Source organism: Bufo bufo, chromosome 4, assembly GCF_905171765.1.
Source record: "Bufo bufo chromosome 4, aBufBuf1.1, whole genome shotgun sequence".
Lineage (NCBI taxonomy): Eukaryota > Metazoa > Chordata > Amphibia > Anura > Bufonidae > Bufo > Bufo bufo.
This window is the reverse complement of record NC_053392.1, coordinates 490,103,638-490,125,824: the sequence shown is the minus strand read 5'-3', so window position 1 is coordinate 490,125,824 and position 22,187 is coordinate 490,103,638. Positions and strand designations below refer to the sequence as shown.

The 22,187-nt window shown below is 42.5% G+C and overlaps 1 protein-coding gene across 3 annotated transcripts in view; it reads left to right on the top strand.

The window, feature by feature from the left end:
• Window positions 1-22,187, top strand: part of LTBP1 (latent transforming growth factor beta binding protein 1) — a 382,180-nt gene that overhangs the window by 317,074 nt on the left and 42,919 nt on the right. For all 3 annotated transcript variants that reach the window (XM_040429549.1, XM_040429548.1, XM_040429550.1), the window contains 3 exons: window positions 85-210; window positions 15,604-15,726; window positions 21,161-21,304. In XM_040429549.1, coding sequence (XP_040285483.1) covers window positions 85-210; window positions 15,604-15,726; window positions 21,161-21,304 — 393 coding nt within the window. The remainder of the gene's footprint in view (window positions 1-84; window positions 211-15,603; window positions 15,727-21,160; window positions 21,305-22,187) is intronic.

The following is a 22,187-nucleotide window of genomic DNA, read 5'->3' as shown; positions in this document are numbered from 1 at the left end:
TGAAGTCACTGGTGTTTACTAGCTTTTATGGCTTGTCCTTCATACAGGGTTATGAACTTAATATTACTGTTTGACCCTTTGCAGATATCAATGAGTGTGAAAATCCAACACTTTGCTCTCCAAATGGAAAATGCTTCAACAATGCTGGTTCATTCCACTGTATCTGTGACCAAGGGTTTACTACCACTGCTGATGGGAGATCGTGTGAAGGTATTTAAAATTCAAAATGAAGTTTCTAGTTTTTCATTGTCATTGACCCAATATGTTTAATTAATAACAGAATATGCTATATAATAAGCTTAGTGGGTTTCAAGTAATCACCACAATACTCCCGCTATCCAGCATGTTTAAAGGGGTTGTTTCAGTAAGAAAACCTCTTTTAAAATGCCTCACTGGGCATATGGGAACGATGAGGGGGTTTAGGGCTTGGGACACCATTTCTCAGCATGGAAAGAGCAGCTTTTGCTGTGGATGATTTGGCCTGTCTATGACAAGCCATATCATCCCTGGCGATAGTGTATGACATGTTTAAGTGGACGTGCCCACAGTGATCAGCTAATCACGAAAAATATTTTCTTGATGAGATAACCCATTTGAAAGGAATGTGTTAGCAGAAAAAATCTATTTCTTATATCAGGTTTTTATGCTAAACATATTTGTTTTGTTTTTAATTTTTGGTGATTTTGATTTTTTTTTTACTTTTAACCATGTTCCTAAGAAATCCTAAAATCCTGTAGTTTTTGCACTGGACACTAGGCCAAAAATATGTCAAGACTTTTTGTCCTTTGAGAGCAGCCACATGGGCCATAGACACAACCTACAGGAGGGCACCCCATTGACTTATGTGGAAGATTTTTCTAGGAATTCTCTATGAACTGTGCAGAGGCCAAGAGAGTCACGCTGTGATATCACCTATTGTGATTTGTAGTGGATTGTGTGTTATTTGTACAGAGGTGATATCTGTCATTGCAATTCTCTTATCTTGAAAAAATCATAGCAATATTACATTCTAAATTTTTTTTCTAATTTATTACATTTAATTGTGGTTGGTTTGTTTTTTAATTTAAATGATGGAAAATACTCTAATTACTTATTAGTTTAGCTTCTCCAACAAGGGTTTATGTTCACAAACGCTCTCCATCCAATCTGCCTGAAATTCAGCCATTTTGCAAAGAAGAATGGGCAAAAAATCCAGCCTCTAGATGTGCAAAGCTAGTAGAGACATACCCCAAAAGACTTGTAGCTGTAATTGCAGCGAAAGGTGGTCCTACAAAGTACTAACTCAGGGGGTCTGAATGCAAATGCACGCCACCCTTTTCATATTTTTATTTATTAACCATGTATAATTTTCTTTTCACTTTACACATACTTGCTACTTTGTGTTGGTCTATCACATAAAATTTCAGTAATAGAAATACATTTAACTTTGTGGATGTAATGTGAACAAATGTGGATAAATTCAAGGGGTATGAATACTTTATCAAGGCACTGTGCCTATATTATTTCTTTCGTCACCAGGATGTTAAGACATTTTGCACCTAGGGCAGTTTTCACAGTTTTGACATGTACAAATAAAACCTAAATTATGAAATAAAAAAAAAAAATCATACTAACCCCCATACCCATATATTTTTTTTAAAGTAGACACTGGCGCATTGTTAAAATGCCACTAAGCACTTTATACATGTAGCCTTCATGCAATTGTATATCAAAATGTCATTTTTCATAAAAATTGCACAAACGTTTATATTAGTGGGTAAAAGTGTGTTTCAAGCAGAAAGTTATATGCACCACACCTCCCAAAAATAAAAGCTTAAAGGGCATCTGTCAGCAGATTTGTACCTATGAAACTGTCATTTTGCATGTGCTCTTGGCAGCTGAAGGTACACTATCTGTGCTGGTCCCATGTTCATATGTGCCCACATTACTGAATAAATGAAGTTTTAATATGTGAAAATCAACCTCTAAGAGCATCGGGGCATTGCAGTTACTCCTAGAGGCCAGCTCTCTCTGAAACTGCCGCATTCTCTTTACTTTGATTGACAGGGCCAGGCGGGGACAACATAATGTACAGAGTTCATACTTACAACTTAGGCCTAAAGTTATATTTACACATGTTCCTAAAATCACCATAGGGGTTAAGCACACAAACTTTTTTTTCCCCCGTGTCCATTAAGTTTTTTTGCTGCCCATATGTGGAACCATTCACTTCAATGGGGTCGCAAAAAATGGAAATGACTCCGTGTGCATTCCATGTCTGTATGGTCGTTCCGCAAACAAATAGAACATGTCCAATTATTGTCTGCATTATAGACAAGGATAGGACTGTTCTATTTGGGGCCTGCACCTCTGTTACTCAAAAAGCGGAATGCACATAGCCGGTATCCGTGCAATTTGGGGACCGCAAAACACATAAGGTCTTGGGAATGTGCACTATTTGGAAAAATCAAAAATCGGGTTTTAAGCTGGAAATGTATAAAAAAACAAAAAATCTCACTCCTTGAGAAATAAGTGCCCCCCAAACCCATATATTTCCTGACAGCAGACAACTGCAGTTTTCTTGACAGACTGTTGACAATTATGTCTACCTTCCTTTGGGACAAAGAAGAATTTAAAAAAAAAGCTTCAGAACAAACATGCATCTAAAACCGACATCCAAGGATAAGTTTACACATAAAGTCGATGTAGAATTACCATATTTTCCACCCTATAAGACACAGCGGCCCATAAGACGCACCTAGGTTTTAGAGGAAGACAATAAGAAAAAATATTTTTCACTAGACCTCAGGTCAGACCACCAAACAGACCCCCAATGTTAATCAGACCTCAGCTAACAGCCCGAGTCAGACCCCCAATGTTAATAAGACCCCCAACAAGACCTCATCTCAGACCCCAATGAGAAGTGAACTCAGATAAGAGCCCCATGCCTCTCATCAGCCCCCATTGCCTCATATCAGCCCCCAGAAGACCCCATTGCCTCTCATATCAGCCCTATTGCCTCATATCAGCCCCCAGCAGCCCCATTGCCTCTCATATTAGCCACAAGCAGCCCCCATTGCCTCATATCAGCCCCCAGTAGCCCCCATTGCCTCTCATATTAGCCCCCATTGCCTCTCATGTTAGCCCCCAGCAGCCCCCATTGCCTCAGATCAGCCCCCAGCAGCCCCATATTGCCTCAGATCAGCCCCCAGCAGCCCGATATTGCCTCATGTTTTATAAAATAAAATAAAACATTTATCTCTCCTGCTCCGGACGCCTCTGCTCCAGTGCTCTTCTTCTTCCTCCTCTGTCGGCTGTGTTGTGGTCTGATGTGCACAGCGTGAAGTCACAGAGCGCCCTTACGCTGTGCCCAGCCACAGCACAGCCGACAGCCGAGGACCAGGAAGCGGGGAGTACAGAGCCTTCACCGCTTCCCAATCATCCGGTATTAATGGGCGCCCCCACTTTTGGGGGAATAAAAATGCGTCTTATGGGGCGAAAAATATGGTAATATATTAACCTAGGTAAAGACCATATATACCACAATTGTATACATTAGGGGTAAGCGAATCAAGCTTCCGATCCAAGATCTGAAGTCAATTCATTCCAACTTCATTTTAATGCTGTATGGAGACCTGTACGACTTTAAAAACATTTTAAAACAAGAATCCAAAGTCTGCTGTGGTACTGAGGTACCAACTGGTAGCGAAGCCGACTTCAGATTCCTGCTTTAAAAAGTCATCAAAGCCCAATGTTATTCACCAAAGTCTCACGCGACTTCAGACTTAACAAATTTTCCCTTCGCTGAAGCACATACATTTTAATGCTGTACTGAGACAGGTCTCCGTACAGCAATAAGCTTTGGAACAAATCGATTTGCTCACCCCTAGTGCTGCAGCTGTGACATTGTTTAAAACATGTAACTGTTACAGCCAATCACTGGACTCTTCACTGTACCGCTGAAGCTGGTGATTGGCTGCCGTTGTCATGTGGTGTTGACATGATGTCACAGCTGGGTAAACAGAGCCTGGCTGGGAGAAGCGGTGCTGGATGTTGAAAGTATATGCTGCTCTATTCATTATTTAAAGGCTATTGCCCAATGTTGAATGATTTCTTACTGAAACCGGACAACCCCTTTAATGCTGCATAAGTTCCATTATTGGATACTGGCCCTTCTTTAAGCAATTACCCAGGCACTTATAAACCCAATCCCCTGATTAAATCTGGACAAATCCGTGAAATAAATATGTTGAGAGGACAGAGTGCATTAGGGATAAAATAGGGACAGGTTCCTGCATAGGGTTACAGACCCAAGATGCCCACTGCTCCCTGATTTATGAAGAAAAATACCACTGAATTTTAGTGGGAGGGTGTCACAAACCAGCGGGAGTGAACCCACTGTGCCACGTGTACTACCTCCTCTAAGGGCGTTGTCTAAGTGAACCCCTCAATCTTTATAGTACCCCTGATGGTGGGGATAGACTTTCCTGAGGGGAACACCAGGTCGCTACCTTTTGAGGAGGATTGGCACAGGAGGCAGCTGGTCAAGGCGGACCAGGAGGTACCTGAGCAAGGTACCAGAGGTACAGAAGTAGTCACCAAGCTGAGTCGTAACCAGGAGCAACAGTGCAGAACCAAAGAATGAGGCAGAGGTGAAGTCAAACAAGCAATAGGTCTGGGCAGGTGGCACAGGTACAGGTCAGGCAATCCAGATTGGCAACAGGCGAGTCAAGGCAAGCAGGCAGGGATCAAACAGGTAGCGGAGTCCAGAAACACAAGCACGAGTCAGGTACACAAGAACACAAGCAGAGATAACAGCAACCTTAGCAGGACAGAAGGACCTTGACACTGAGTCATCTGGGAAGGGGGCTGAGCCACTTATATATGTGCAGGAGGGCTAGGATTGGTCAGCGAGGTCACATGATCTAACCCATAAAGCACAGGAAGTGACGCACGCCGGCCCTTAAGGAAGTGCTGCAGGGAACAAGCAGCAAGCATACTGTGGCCAGGGCTGAAAAGAAACTGTGGAGCAGATCCTGGAACTACATAACATTTATTGCACTAATCATAAAATGTACCAATATATCTCATTATAAACCCCCAATTACATATACAGTCAGGTCCATAAATATTGGGACATCGACACAATTCTAACATTTTTGGCTCTATACACCACCACAATGGATTTGAAATTAAATGAACAAGGTGTACTTTAGCTGCAGACTGTCAGCTTTAATTTGAGGGTATTTACATCCAAATCAGGTGAACGGTGTAGGAATTACAACAGTTTGCATATGTGCCTCCCACTTGTTAAGGAACCAAAAGTAATGGGACAGAATAATAATCATAAATCAAGCTTTCACTTTTTAATACTTGGTTGCAAATCCTTTGCAGTCAATTACAGCCTGAAGTCTGGAACGCATAGACATCACCAGACGCTGGGTTTCATCCCTGGTGATGCTCTGCCAGGCCTCTACTGCAACTGTCTTCAGTTCCTGCTTGTTCTTGGGGCATTTTCCCTTCAGTTTTGTCTTCAGCAAGTGAAATGCATGCTCAATCGGATTCAGGTCAGGTGATTGACTTGGCCATTGCATAACACTCCACTTCTTTTCCTTAAAAAACTCTTTGGTTGCTTTTGCAGTATGCTTTGGGTCATTGTCCATCTGCACTGTGAAGCGCCATCCAATGAGTTTTGAAGAATTTGGCTGAATATGAGCAGATAATATTGCCCGAAACACTTCAGAATTCACCCTGCTGCTTTTGTCCGCAGTCACATCATCAATAGATACAAGAGAACCAGTTCCATTGACAGCCATACATGCCCACGCCATGACACTACCACGACCATGCTTCACTGATGAGGTTGTATGCTTAGGTTCATGAGCAGTTCCTTTCCTTCTCCATACTCTTCTCTTCCCATCACTCTGGTACAAGTTGATCTTGGTCTCATCTGTCCATAGGATGTTGTTCCAGAACTGTGAAGGCTTTTCTAGATGTCGTTTGGAAAACTCTAATCTGACCTTCCTGTTTTTGAGGCTCACCAATGGTTTACATCTTGTGGTGAACCCTCTGTATTCACTCTGGTGAAGTCTTCTCTTGATTGTTGATTTTGACACACATACACCTACCTCCTGGAGAGTGTTCTTGATCTGGCCAACTGTTGTGAAGGGTGTTTTCTTCACCAGGAAAATAATTCTTCGGTCATCCACCACAGTTGTTTTCCGTGGTCTTCCGGGTCTTTTGGTGTTGCTGAGCTCACCGGTGCATTCCTTGTTTTATGAATGTTCCAAACAGTTGTTTTGGCCGCGCCTAATGTTTTTGCTATCTCTCTGATGGGTTTGTTTTGTTTTTTCAGCCTAATGATGGCTTGCTTCACTAGTAGTGACAGCTCTTTGTATCTCATCTTGAGAGTTGACAGCAACAGATTCCAAATGCAAATAGCACACCTGAAATTAACTCTGGACCTTTTATCTGCTCATTGTAATTGGGATAATGAGGGAATAACACACACCTGGCCATGGAACAGCTGAGAAGCCAATTGTCCCGTTACTTTTGGGCCCTTAACAAGTGGGAGGCACATATGCAAACTGTTGTAATTCCTACACCGTTCACCTGATTTGGATGTAAATACCCTCAAATTAAAGCTGACAGTCTGCAGTTAAAGAACATCTTGTTCGTTTCATTTCAAATCTATTGTGGTGGTGTATAGAGCCAAAAATGTTACAAATGTGTTGATGTCCCAATATTTATGGACCTGACTGTAAATCTTTGTCAAAAGTGCTAAAAACAAAATAACCGAAAGCTCCAAATAAGAATTTAAACCGGAATGAGTTTATTACCCTCTGTAACCGTGGCTGCTGTGTGCCGCTCTTCCCCTGCTTACTGCCGCGGTCTCGGGCACCGTGTTCAGCAGTGATCTGCTGCCAGTGCTTCCCCATTCACCGCTGCAGTCCTGGGCTCTGTCCGTGTAGGTATTCTGCCTCATTCTTTGGTTCTGCACTGTTGCTCCTGGTTACGACTCAGCTTGGTGACTACTTCTGTACCTCTGGTACCTTGCTCAGGTACCTCCTGGTCCGCCTTGACCAGCTGCCTCCTGTGCCAATCCTCCTCAAAAGGTAGCGACTTGGTGTTCCCCTCAGGAAAGTCTATCCCCACCATCAGGGGTACTATAAAGATTGAGGGGTTCACTTAGACAACGCCCTTAGAGGAGGTAGTGCACGTAGTACCTACACGGACAGAGTCCAGGACTGCAGCGGTGAATGGGGAAGCACTGGCAGCAGATCACTGCTGAACACGGTGCCGAGACCGCGGCAGTAAGCAGGGGAACAGCGGCACACAGCAGCCACGGTTACAGAGGGTAATAAACTCATTCCGGTTTAAATTCTTATTTGGAGCTTTCGGTTATTTTGTTTTTAGCACTTTTGACAAAGATTTATATGGAATTGGGGGTTTATAATGAGATATATTGGTACATTTTATGATTAGTGCAATAAATGTTATGTTTTAAGACTGTGTAATAAGTATTATTTGTGCGAAAAGTAATATCCTTTTTGGATTTATTTTAGGAACTTGTGTCACAGAATAACCCCTTTAAGATGTTCAGCTCTAAATTATAGCCAATAATAAGTCTGTGTCTGCAGAATGGAAGTTAGCTTTCCCTATACAAATATAGAATGTGTTAGCAAATACACGTGAAGCTGGTCATAAACAAAAGGTTCATAATTTCTGGTTAATTTTTATCCAAACCACAAATGTTTGTAGTATGGAATATAAAACAGAAACCACAAATGCTATGTACATGGGTGTCCGCATATCCATGAAGTCTATGTGTCTATTAAAACTTTGAAAACATACTTTCTGCCCATTAGTTCTCACAAGTGTACTGAGCAGTAACATGAAATTCTCTCACAATGTAGGCCAAGTTTATTCTAAATGTTTACACCAAAGAAAGACCTACATCTTTTCCCAGAAAACTGGAATATGTAACAGAATACCAGTTTAGTAAAGCCAGGTGTTAAAATGAGATGGGTCAATTCCAAGGGAACACCCTCGGTGTCAACCCAAAGTCAATAGGAGACAGCAGAAAAGTTGTCAAAAAAGGCAAAACTCGACTGGCTTTGTAATAGCTTTCTCACAATAGTGCCGTCCAACAACAATCAATTTTCAAACTGTAAATTCTTATGCAGGATAATAAAACTTAAGAAGTACTGGATTTTCAAGGCTTTCACTATTCAACCTTTGAATGGAGTGGAGGTCAAGCATATGCCTTTCCTCTCGAAGTAGCTGAGCGCTGTATATACAGTGAGGAACACAAGCATTTGAACACCCTGCGATATTGCAAGTTCTCCCACTTAGAAATCATGGAGGGGTTTGAAATTCACATTGTAGGTTCATTCCCACTCTCAGAGACAGAATTAAAAAAAAAAAATTCAGGAAATCACATTGTATGATTTTTAAAGAATTTATTTGTCTTGCACTGCTGAACATAAGTATTTGAACACCCGAGAAACAGCAAGAATTCTGCCTTTCAAAAGACCTGTTACTGTGCCTTTAAAAAGTCCACCTCTACTCCACTCATTAATCTAAATTAGTAGCACCTGTCTGAGCTCTTTAAAGACACCTGTCCACCCCACGGTCAGTCAGATGCCAACTACTACCATGGGCAAGACCAAAGAGATGTCAAAAGACACCAGAGACAAAATTGTGCAGCTCCACAAGGCTGGAAAGGGCTACGGGGCAATTGCCAAGCAGCTTGGTGAAAATTGAAAAAACTGTTGGAGCAATTGTTAGAAAATGGAAGAGGCTAAAGACAACTGTCAGTCTCCCTCGGAATGGGGCTCAATGCAAGATCTCACCTCGTGGGGTATCACTGATGATAAGAAAGGTGAGGAATCAGCCCAGAACTACAAGGGAGGAGCTGGTCAATGACATAAAGAGAGCTGGGACCACAGTTTCAAAGGTCACTGTCGGTAGAACACTACGCCGTCATGGTTTCAAATCATGCATTGCACAGAAGGTTCCCTTGCTCAAGTCATCCCATGTCCAGTCCTGTCTGAAGTTTTCCAATGACCATCTGGATGATCCAGAGGAGACATGGGAGAAAGTCATGTGGTCAGATGAGACCAAAGTTGAACTTTTTGGTCTAAACTTCACTCGTCGTGTTTGGAGGAAAAAGAAGGATGAGTTGCATCCCTACTGTGAACACCATCCCTACTGTGAAGCATGGGTGTGGTAACATCATGCTTTGGGGGTGCTTTTCTGCGAAGGGGACAGGTTGACTGCACTGTATTAAGGAGAGGATGAATGGGGCCATTTGTTGTGAGATTTTGAGCAACAACCTCCTTCCCTCAGTCAGAGCAATAAAGATGGGTCGTGGCTGGGTCTTCCAACATGACAACACAGCCAGGATAACCAAGGAGTGGCTCCGTAAGAAGCATATCAAGGTTCTGGAATGGCCTAGCCAGTCTCCAGACCTAAATCCAATAGAACATCTTTGGAGGGAGCTGAAGCTCCATGTTGCTCAGCGACATCCCTGAAACCTGACAGATCTAGAGGAGATCTGTGTGGAGAAGTGGACCAAAATCCCTGTTGCAGTGTGTGCAAACCTGGTCAAGAACTACAGGAAATGTTTGACCTCTGTAAACAAAGGCTTCTGTACCAAATATTAACACCGATTTTCTCAGGTGTTCAAATACTTATGTTCAGCAGTGCAAGACAAATATATTCTTTAAAAATCATACAATGTGATTTCCTGATTATTATTATTATTTTTTCTGTCTCTCAGAGTGGGAATGCACCTACGATGTGAATTTCAGACCCCTCCATGATTTCTAAGTGGGAGAACCTTCAAAATTGCAGGGTGTTCAAATACTTCTGTTCCTCGCTGTAGCTGTCTCCATCAGTAGACATTTAATGGAGCAGTCACTTGCATAGTCATCTTCCTTTCCATTCTAAGTTGTCCTCAATGCTGTCCGTAGGGCTCCCCTCTCTATTCTAAGTTTTCTTCAGTGCTGCCGATGGGCCCCCCAGTGATCAAACTATCATGTGGATAGGTGATTTATGGATTAGTATAAAAACTCAACAGTCCAAATCTCAAGGTAAAACCTTGCCACCCCCAAAAAAATTAAAAATAAGTGAGTTTAAGCGTACCCCCAGTGATGCATTTAAAAACATCCAGGCATATGCACATTAGTGTGTAATGCAGATGTCTAATCTAAATCTAATACATGTGTGCTCTATGCTATTTAACTTCATTCTGTTATAGGCTGTGCAGTCTAATTATTTCTATATAGGAGAGAGTAGGAGGAGACTTGAATTACTGCAGTCCTTTACTTTCTCCCAGTTGATGTCTGTTGGAATTGATAGAGCTAAAATTAAATTGAGAACCTTTAACCAAACAAGGAATGACGACCTGTTAAAGTGTCTGTAGCAGGAACTTGCTATTTAATAAAGTCATGTGATTACAGCAGTCTTATCACTGATTCAAGCAGTGTGTATGTTGGACTCCACCCACAGCTGAAGTACTCTTGAGACCATTCATCTTGGTAAGGAACTTACCTGTTTATTGGAGACAAATGGCAGAGCAAGTTATAGGGTAGGTTAAAAAGACAGGTAGAAATCGGAAAGCTAAGAGTAGAATGGTCTGGTATGAAATGGTAGAATGGTATGGTCGAAAGGTAGGATTGAATGATCTGGAATGGTGGAGTTTTTCTCAAACAGTGGATTTTTATGCCCAGGATAACAAAGGCATATCATTAACATAGCTTAAAATATTGCAGTCTCACATCAATAGCTTTCATACATGACATTATCAATACATTATTATTCATGTACATGATGACATCAGAACATTATTATTCATATGTACGACGACATCAAAAAATGAATATGCATAAGGGAAGCTACACCTCTTGGTATAACCTTTGATTTTACTTTCTTCTTTGTTCAAATCCTCTAAAAAAGTATATTAGTCATAAAACACCTAAACCGATACTAACTTTTGTCGCCAGCACTTGCATAAATTAGGCATATTAGGTAAAAATATCAACACCCTATTTTATAAGGATCAATTGAGTACATTAATCTATCAGTGGGACACCATTACCAGTCTGAAGAGCATCTTGCTTTTCAAATGGTCAGTATTAAGACTTGGCTACTTCTGTGAGAAGACATTTCCTATAATTGATTACCAAATATATATATTTTTTCTACCATGGACACTACACATTAGAATTCACAGCTAGTGCTACAGACAAGATGCTTCTTTGAGGTAGAGATGTAGGATGGCAAATTAGGACAACATGGCCGACTGGCAGATAAGACCTCATTCCCCTACAGTGTAAATGTGAATTATAGATGATGAGGGTGAAGAATGGGGAAAGTGTGTTGTAAGAAGTAGGAGACAGAAATCATGACCAGCGTGAACAAGGCCTTACCGTTTGCCCACAAAAAAGTGTAAACTGTATATAATGTACCCAGAGGCGTAGCTATAGGGGGTGCAGAGGTAGCTACCAGGCCTAGGAGCCTGAAGGGGCCCAAAGACCCTTGTGCCACATAAAAAGACACTGACATTATAGAAAGTGCATGCTGGTCAAGCTTAAGTTACCCCTCTGGCTGGAGGGAAGGGGTTAGGCCAAGAATTTGGCATGTCAGGGGTGGGGGCCACAAAGCACTGAGGGAAGGGGGTGCCCAAGCTGAACTCTAGCACCAGGGCCAATGAGCCCATAGCTACGCCCCTGAATGTACCGTATTTTTCGCCCCAAAAGACACTCTTTTTTTCCACCAAAAGTGGGGGGGAAATGGCAGTGCGTCTTATGGGGCAAATGCTGCCATTTTTACTATGCTAACAACACTGAAACATTGCCGGCTGCAATGCTGCACACCGCGGCGATGTATCAGCAGGGAGGGAGGAGCGGCTTGAGGCCGGCAAATGCTGTTGGTATCGCGGAGGGGCCCAGTGCAGTCACTGTACTCTTACACCGGGCCCCGCCGCTCACAGCAGTCTTCAAATCTAAACTGTAATCATCCTTATCCTCTTGGTAACTTTAGTCAAAGTAGCGCTATCCCATGTACTAGTACTTACTATCAAACTGGCGGAGCAGGCGTGTGACGTGAGTGAGTGATGTTACTCTGCCGGCCGCCCTGCATGCTACGGGAGTTTGATAGTAAGTACTAGTACACAGGATAGCGCTACTTTAGCTAATGTTACTAAGAGGTTAAGGATGATTACAGTTTAATTATAAAGACTGCTGTGAGCGGACCCTGTATATTGGGGACACTGTAATGGGGGGGAACTTTGGATGACACATATATAGCAGTGTCACCCACAGATCTCCCCTCATAAAAATGCCATCCACAGATCCCCCTCCCCATAACAGTGCCATCCACAGATCCCCCTCCCCATAACAGTGCCATCCACAGATCCCCATAACAGTGCCATCCACAGATCCCCCATAACAGTGCCATCCACAGATCCCCCATAACAGTGCCATCCACAGATCCCCCATAACAGTGCCATCCACAGATCCCCCATAACAGTGCCATCTACAGATCCCCCATAACAGTGCATTCAAAAGATCCCCATAACAGTGCCATCCACAGATCCCCTCCATAACAGTGTCATCCACAGATCCTCCATAATAGTGTCATCCACAGACCACCATTAGTTCAAAACCCACCAAAAGCACACCTTTTGGTTCAAAATATTTTTTTCTCCTCAAAAACCTAGCTGCGTCTTATGGGCAGGTGCGTCTTATATGGCGAAAAATACTGTTTATCTTAAATTATTGTCTGCCGTTAGTCGCCTTTAGGTTTTTAATTTTTTTTAAAAAGAAAATCCTGGCTCTATTTGTGAGCTACTTTAAGCCAAGTTGACGAGAGATCTTCTGCTGAATATTTATCTATCCTGACTGGTATTTTGAGAACTGCTGTAAAGTGGTTTTGACTCTGGATTCACTAGAGAGCGGTTGGAAAAGAAATACTTAGACTTAATGTTGATCTTGTTTCCATCTGTTAGATAGTTTTCTGCTTTTAAAAGACCCTTACCACAGGCCTGCTATCTGAATTAAACAATACATCTCATGCTCGTATAGTCTCCTGTCTTAAGTCTCAGAATACATCTGTGCAGGAAAAGAAAAATAAAGCTCATTTTGAGGAACAGTAGAGCATTAGGGAAGCAAAGTTCAATTACTGTTGGGACTGCATGGAAGACATTTAACTTATTAACAGCTACTGTAGTGGTACAGCTGCCAACTTTTACAGATGATTTGGTAGGAGCCTTTGAATTAGTATGAACTTACATTGGGTCATACTAGATAGAGGTGCATATAACAGAGAAATGTTTGGAAGTGTTCCACTAAGAAATGAAGTTTAAGTGTCCCCTGATGGTCTTTTTTTACTTCTGGGGGACACACTGGGTAAATAAAATAAAAAAGTCAGAAATGAAAATGTTCACATGCAGAAGATATTAAGTTGTTTTCAGTGTGTTAGTCTCTCCTCAGGATATTTTAATGCAGCAATTTGTCTTGAGTTTTAACTTTTCAGATTCTTTATATTCATAAATCAGCACTATATTATTGTTGTACCTTTCTGAGGCGTCATCTGTACCATTTACCACTCAATAAAATAACCTAGCGCAGACGAAAAATAAATATATGTTCTTGATCCATATGGAGTTCTAATCAAAGCATGCCTAGAAATCTTAATACAGATTATTAATCATTTTAGCGGCTGAAAGGTTCCACATTTCATGTGCTTGTGGTTTTATTTATCTCAGTATTGGTATTTTTGTGTGATTTATCTAAATATGAAAAAATGTCTAAATAATATTGTACTAAACCTACTATGCAGACAAGTTATTGTATTTAAATACTGTCTGTAGCTGAAAATATGTGTTAGAAGTATTGTCTTTTTTACCAATACCGTCATTGCATGTGGCTTGTTTATATTTTATTGCAGAAGATTAGCAGCTTTTCTGTTGTTCGGTAACAATGCATGATAGAAGGACAAAAAATATTTTTTCAAGAGTGTCTGTAGTTAATCTCAATGACTCACTGAAAGACGTTGCCTTCTCAGGGCCCCCCTCTATGAGCTAAAGCAGAGGGCCACTAAGTTAGGCTCTGTTCACACAAATTTTTCGTTTCCATCATGGGTGAAATTTGTTAAGATCAACTTATATAATGGATCTAGCAAAGCTGTACTGGCTGTTATAAACATAACTACTTTTATTACCATGAACATATTATATTAAAAAGATTGTGCCAACTTTTTAACTTATTCCTTATCCACAGGTTAGGGCAGTGGTGTCGAACCTTTTAGAGACCGAGTGCATAAAACTGTAACCCAAAACCCACTTATTTATCACAAAGTGCCAAAACGGCAATTTAACCTGAATACTACAGTCCAGTATAGTGTATCTTCCATGTACTTTATCATTTAGCTATAATGGCCTGCCTACATTCAGTGCGCTGCCTGTGCTGTTCATAGTGTGCCCTGCGCTGATGAATGGCAGGAAAAGTCTAAGGCATATTAGTACAACATAAACTTTTTTCAGGGCGCGGGTGCCCATAGAGAGGGCTCTGAGTGCCGCCTCTGGCACCCGTGCCATAGGTTCGCCACCACTGGGTTAGGGGATAAGTATATGATCATTGGGGATCCGACCACTAGAAACCCTACCGATCCCTATTCCCCCCTTGAAAGGAATGGTCATGCTTTGCACTGCCACTCCATTTATTCTCGGAGTGTGATCTACTGCTTAATTCATACTGCAGTGGTTGATGATGCTCTTATGTCAAGTTGTCAGATCAGGCTTTAAGGTGGCCATACATATTGGACTAAAGTTGATCAAAACAGAGTATCTTAATTAAAACAATTTGTGAAATTTCAAAATGAATGAGTTTCTTGGATAACCGATGACAGTTAGCCAATACTCGAGCAAAATATCTTTAATTGAAAGAAGGATCATTCATGGACAGAGATCTTTAATTGAAAGAACATTCCCAGAAAGATCTTTCATGCATCTTCTGGTTTCTTTGAACACGTATGACCAGTTTGCACAACTGTAATGTCCAATTTGGACTAATATGTTTACGGCTGTGTCAGTCACCAGATGACTGTTCAACTTTTAATGTGTGGGACCACCTTTATATTGTGCTTAGCACAGAACAGTCAGAACACTCTACGCACACTTGCTTATATACCTTAAACTAAAGCTGGCTGTACACCTCAGACAATGATTGACTGCATAGGATCGTTTCCACGAGCGATCCCACTAGCTACTTGCCAAAATAAATTGGCCAACCAGTGAGTCTGTTTTTAAGACTGACTCCCTGGTCCTTGAGCATGATGGTAAATGATCAGCCAAACTTGGCCTATAAACTTGCAATTTCAGCCGACAACTGCAGAAATTTCCAGTGTTGCCGGTTACATTTTTGACAGAGGAGATCATCCACTGTAGCTTGTCAGCTATTCCAGCCAACTTTTGTCTTGTGTATGGCCAGTGTAACACTTTTGATGCCAAAGAGGAAAAGAGACATATAGCAATATCTAAACATTGTTTGAGATGGTACAATGCATGTCTGGTTTTTGCTGTGTGCATGTTTGACTTGCCCTGTGTCTCATTTGCAGATGTTGATGAATGTACTAATAGCACTCTGTGCAGTCAAGGGTTTTGTGAGAATACCATTGGTTCATATCGCTGCCTCTGTTATCAGGGGTACCAGGATTCACTGGATGGACAAGGCTGTGTGGGTAAGTTAATGCATCCATATGTCATATATATAGTTACAGCACTATACCCAAAATTGTCTTCCCAGTCCTAAGTAAGAGTTCAAGATTAAAGAAATTGGTCAGTTTTGTAAAATATAGAACATAAATGATAAAATTCCCAATGGTATACATCTATATTACATGCACTTGATATAACATGTAACTACTCCATCCATAGTACTATGCTTATCACACAGGGACAGATTATGTAAGCCTTTAGACAAGCTAAGGCTGCTTTCACACTTGCGTTCGGGGTTCCGCTTGTAAGTTCCGTTTGAAGGCTCTCACAAGCGGCCCCGAACGGATCCGTACAGCCCCAATGCATTCTGAGTGGATGCGGATCCGCTCAGAATGCATCAGTTTGGCACCGTTTGGCCTCCGTTCCGCTCAGCAGGCGGACACCCGAACGCAGCTTGCAGCGTTTTGGTGTCCGCCTGGCCATGCGGAGCCAAACTGATCCGTCCAGACTTACAATGCAAGTGTCACGAGGGTATCGAGAACCACGCCTGACTCCGTTATACCCGGGGTCAGGAAGTCGCAGCGGTTGGCTGCACGCTCTATTTAAGATAGGGCTGTTTTCCTTATGGTAGCTTTCTGGGTTTGCTTTGCAAACCCTTTTGGCTCACTCAGGGATCCGTAGCTCCTTCTCCTCAGCTGTTCCTTGTCCAGCACTCCCAAACCTCCTTATATTCCTCTCTCACACTTCTCTGGTTGCCAGAGATAGAACTTCCTGCCTGGACATCTATTCTGACCTTCTGGAGCTGTGTTGCTGCTTTCTCTGGTAGTTGGTCCAGAACGCTACCCTCCGGATCCCTGTTGGACCTTTGTGGTCTATTGTGATCACCCAACTGGGTGTATGTGTTTGTCTGTTTTGTCTGTCCTCTCCCTGGTGTTTCCCTCTTAGTGATAGTGGTGCGGACTAGCGATCCCACCGGCCCGTTCACTATCTAGGGCTCATTTTAGGGAAAGCCAGGGTTTAGGCACATGATCGCCGCACGGGTGAGGAACCCGTCTAGGGACGTCAGGGCAGTCAGGTGCCAGCCGCAAGGTGAGTTAGGGGTCACCACCTTTCCCTCTCCCTTGGGCAGGGCTTTCCCTTTTATCCTCCCTGTGCGTGACGTCGGTCATTACAGCAAGTCAATGGGGACGGATCCGTTTGACGTTGACACAATATGGTGCAATTGCAAACGGATCCGTCCCCCATTGACTTTCTATGTAAAGTCAGGAGTCCCTATTAATATACCATCAGATCGGAGTTTTCTCCAATCCGATGGTATATTTTAACTTGAAGCGTCCCCATCTCCATGGGAATGCCTCTATGTTAGAATATACCATCCGATTTGAGTTAGATCGTGAAAGTCAGATCCGACAGTATATTCTAACACAGAGGCGTTCCCATGGTGATGGGGACGCTTCAAGTTAGAATATACTAAAAGAACTGTGTAAATGGCTGCCCCCTGCTGCCTGGCAGGTGCTGCCAGGCAGCAGGGGGCAGACCATCCCCCCTGTATTTAACTCATTGGTGGCCAGTGCGACCCCCCTCCCTCCCTCCCCTGTATTTAACTCATTGGTGGCCAGTGCAGCCGGCCCCCCCTCCCTCCCCTGTATTTAACTCATTGGTGGCCAGTGCGCCCCCCCCGCCCTCCCTCCCTTGTATTTAACTCATTGGTGGCCAGTGCGGCCGGCCCCCCTCCCTCCCTTGTATTTAACTCATTGGTAGCCAGTGCAGCCGGCCCCCCCTCCCTCCCCTGTATTTAACTCATTGGTGGCCAGTGCGGCCGCCCCCCCCCCCCCCTCCCTCCCTCCCTTGTATTTAACTCATTGGTGGCCAGTGCGGCCGGCCCCCCCCCCCTCCCCCCCTGTATTTAACTCATTGGTGGCCAGTTCGGCTGGCCCCCCCTCCCTCCCCCTAATTAAAATGACTGACCCCCCATCATTGGTGGCAGCGGAGAGTTCCGATCGGAGTCCCAGTTTAATCGCTGGGACTCCGATCGGTAACCATGGCAACCAGGACTCTACTGCAGTCCTGGCTGCCATGGTTACTTAGCAATTTTAGAAGCATTATACTTACCTGCGATGTCTGTGACCAGCCGGGCGCTCCTCCTACTGGTAAGTGAAAGGTCTGTGCGGCGCATTACTTATAGCACCTGTCACTTACCAGTAGGAGGAGCTCCCGGCCGGTCACAGACATCGCAGGTAAGTATAATGCTTCTAAAAATTGCTAAGTAACCATGGCAACCAGGACTGCAGTAGCGTCCTGGTTGCCTTGGTTCCTGATCGGAGCCCCAGCGATTAAACTGGGACTCCGATCGGAACTCTCCGCTTCCACCAATGATGGGGGGGGGATTTTAATTAGGAGGGAGGGGGGGGAGGGAGGGGGGGCTGCACTGGCCACCAATGAGTTAAATACAGGGGAGGGGGGGCCGGCCGCACTGGCCACCAATGAGTTAAATACAGGGGAGGGAGGGGGGGGGCCGGCCGCACTGGCCACCAATGAGTTAAATACAGGGGAGGGAGGGGGGGCCGCACTGGCCACCAATGAGTTAAATACAGGGGAGGGAGGGGGGGGTCTGCCCCCTGCTGCCTGGCAGCACCTGCCAGGCAGCAGGGGGCAGTCATGTACACAGTTCTTTTAGTATATTCTAACTTGAAGCGTCCCCATCACCATGGGAACGCCTCTGTGTTAGAATATACTGTCAGATCAGAATTTTCACAGAGTGAAAAATCAGATCTGAAAAAAACTGTTATGCAGACGGATCCATTCTGAACGGATGCAAGCGTTTGCATTATAGGAGCGGATCCGTCTGTACAGACACCAGACGGATCCGCTCCGAACGCAAGTGTGAAAGTAGCCTAAGCCTTAGGTGTACATAGCAAGGGAGCCAGTAATCTTGTAATGTAGTGTATACGAACGAGATGCTCCAGAAAATAAATTTTTCACATTTCTCCAGAATGGCGTAGAATTGGAACACGCATTCATCTGATTAGTGGCATAACTTTTAAGTTTATAAACTGTGCCCTACAATGTAATAGAATCTGCCAACTGTATCAAGACAAAGCTATGTGGTTGACCTTTTGGAAACTGTCAGACATTACATTCATGGTGCATTAGGATGTATTAGTTGTTGCCATGGAAAGCCCTAATCGGGGAAGCATGAAATAAAAAAAACTTTCTGTGAGCTGGATCCTTCTTTGTTCTCATAGAAAAAAAACTATTCACCCTCCCTCTCCATAGTAAGGACATAAGGAGACAGGTATTTGTATGGGTGTAAGCATTTACTTTTGTACTGGATTTAGGCTTATAGACTTCGAGAGTAACAGTAAGTAGAGAAGGAAAATATTGTAAAAAATAATGATAAAGCCAAGTAAAAACAGGAATTTTTTCCCGCTGGGTAACCTCTGCTGTATATGAGAAACTGATGACTGAGTAAACAAGAATATCTGCTTTCTCTTGGTATTGGACCATTAGACTGTATGTATTCTGGGCCTTAATGACCAAAGCAAAATTAGCAGCTGTGCTATGTAACTCATTATTTGTGGAAATTTTATGTATCCCTTTATGTATGTTTTTTTGTTTCAGTAGATATATTTCTTTTATTTAGTGGTATATATTATAGGTATCTATGTTTAAGTCATACAAAAAGACAAAAAAATTGGGAAACAAATTGCAGTTTTCTCTAATTTAACCTGTAACAATTTTAAATACCTGTAGGGTTTTTACTTCTAAATACCTCTAGATTTATAACTGTGTTTCTCCTGATTACATGGATATCAAATATGATTATGTATATTATTTTTAGTGCATCTTATAGAGCAAATACTAGTGAGAGCTTTCTATTTATAAACTTACTAGGTTGCTGTGTAATATTATAGAGCACAATGTATTCTTCAAGGATATAGTGAGGATACAAAAAATTTGCATTCACTGAAAGATACATTACTGAACATTTCAGAAGACCCATGCTACTCTAACCATGGGCAGCATGAAATACCGACAGGCTCCTTCTTTCCAGCTACCAAGGTTTTACTCTCAAGTGCTGCCAGGTGAAGAGAATTGCCCACTAGACGGCTGCCCTCTCCCTGCTTGGATCGGCCTCATAGACAGATGTCTACCGATTTACCATATACAGAACTGTCCATCAAGCTGCGTCAGTTGGAAAGAAGCCAGAGGAAAGCTGCCCAGTGGACACTTTTTCCGGTACCCAGTTCTTTGTCTGGCAGCATTCTGGAGTAAAACCTAATGTAATGAAGGATCTTGTCAGTTTCCTGCTGCCCGTGGTTAGGATGATATGAATCTTCTTACAATAATACGAGACGCCCCACCCCCGTAAATTGGAAAGTGTATAAAGTATGATTTTATCTTTAATTCTCTAGATCTTATGTAGCTCTTTTTTTTTTGTTATATGGTTTTTACATCAATAGTTTACTGCAGTATGATAGGTTTCAAAGTACGGGTAAATACATAGTCCTAGTTTTAAAGGACCAAAGGGGCAAAAAAACGAAAAGCCTGTCGCCTTTCTTAGGCCATGTTTTCAGCAAACCTGGAATCTTTTTGTTAAAGAGTTATTCCAGCTGTTTCAAGTTATCCCCTATACACAGGTGACCATGTTGTCAGTGTGTACAGTGCTTAGCATTAACACCTCTTTGCTGTTATTGCTTTTAAAGGGGTTGTCTCACTTCAGCGAATAGAATTTATTATGTAGATAATGTTAATAGAAGGCACTTACTAATGTATTGTAAGTGCCATAGACTTCTATTATAACGGAATACCTCTTATAGGCTTCCGTGATGCATGCCATCATAGAATTCCATTATGGTCTGTGGTAGTGGAATCCATAACGGGATTCTTAGATAACCCGAACCTTGTACGCCGAACTTGAAAACACAAGTTCGCTCATCACTAATCATAATCCCTGACAGGCAAAGCAGAAAGGAGGACGAGGCAGCTCTTTAGCTCAGTGTTGTGAAGTAGCTTGTCCTCCTGTGTGATTAGGACAGGTTATGTGTGTACTGATAGGACGGCGGCCATTTTATTTCTCCTAAAGATTGCTCCCCAGACAAAACAAGCTATTACAACTAATGAAAGGTATTTGGGAATATATTTATAATAAATTAATATTTAAGCATTTTCATTTTCTTAATTCCCGGAGAACCCCTTTTACTGAAGAGTCTGCAATCCATATATCACGATGTACATATTTATATTCAGACATTTTGCATAGCTAGCCTTTTCTCTACAACTGTAGGATCAGCAGTATGAGAAATCTCCTGTTTATTTTATTTATTTCAGCAGGATTTAATTGGGCACTAGGGGGCTTGTCTGTTCTAGCAGACTTTGCTGGCACAGGACGTATGGTTAAAGAAAGAACTGTCAGTAGCAAGGAATGTGTCCCAATAACCATTCTCCCTATTCCAGATGTAAATGAATGTGAAATGCTGAGCGGAGTCTGTGGTGAGGCCCGATGTGAAAACGTGGATGGTTCATTCCTCTGCCTGTGTGCTGATGATAACCAGGAATATGACCCAATGACTGGGCAATGCAAATACCGCAACATGCCAGGTAGGATAGATTTTTTCCATAGACTTGCTCACAGATACAATAATGTCAATTCATGCTAAAATTAAAGCATATTTCCAAAGGTTTGGAGAAATACTGGAATAAAAACTCTCTTACTTGTTAGTAAAAATAACATCTTTATTCTCAATTGAAACCCAAGTAGGAGGAGCTTCAATAATATGGCATATATTGGAGAAGGGCATATATTTTTTTCTCACTGTAAGAAAAAAAAACTCAGTGTGCCAACTTGTATAATCTGCGTCACCCATACTGCATGGTTATACAACTGTTTAGTTCAGGGATCTCCCAGCATGCAAGGAGTTGTATTGTTGGAACTGTTGGCGAGCCACAGGATGGAGACAGGTCCAGCATTCAGACTTGGTGTATAAAATATCACTTTACTGTATATCCATTAAAATTAGAACATAAATATAGAAGTCACACTTACTTGTCTCTGGAGCTCTATGCGCAATTAATCGTGGCATGGGGTGCTAGAAACACATGTGACTTCTATATAGATGTTCTACCTTTAACGGTTTTACGGTTTTTGCTAAAACAAACCTGTCAGGAGTTTCACTAAGTGCCGTAAATGTACGTCGCTGGAAGCTTGTACTTAATAACCAGTGCCATGCATTTATGCCTGAGGGGCACAGCAGTTGTACCTACACTTTTATCTGGAGTGAAGTGGCTCTGATTGACAACCGCCATCCTAGAACAATGTCGGATGTGACTGGAGAGAACTTAGAAAATGGCCTTTTAACTCTTTTTAGTAGCTGTTCATCCACCCATACTGATCATCTGTGTTATCCCATGAGGGCATACCTAACGTATGTGCTAACAGCTGCCTGTGCATTTTACATAAATCAACAGTAATGAATTGGATTAA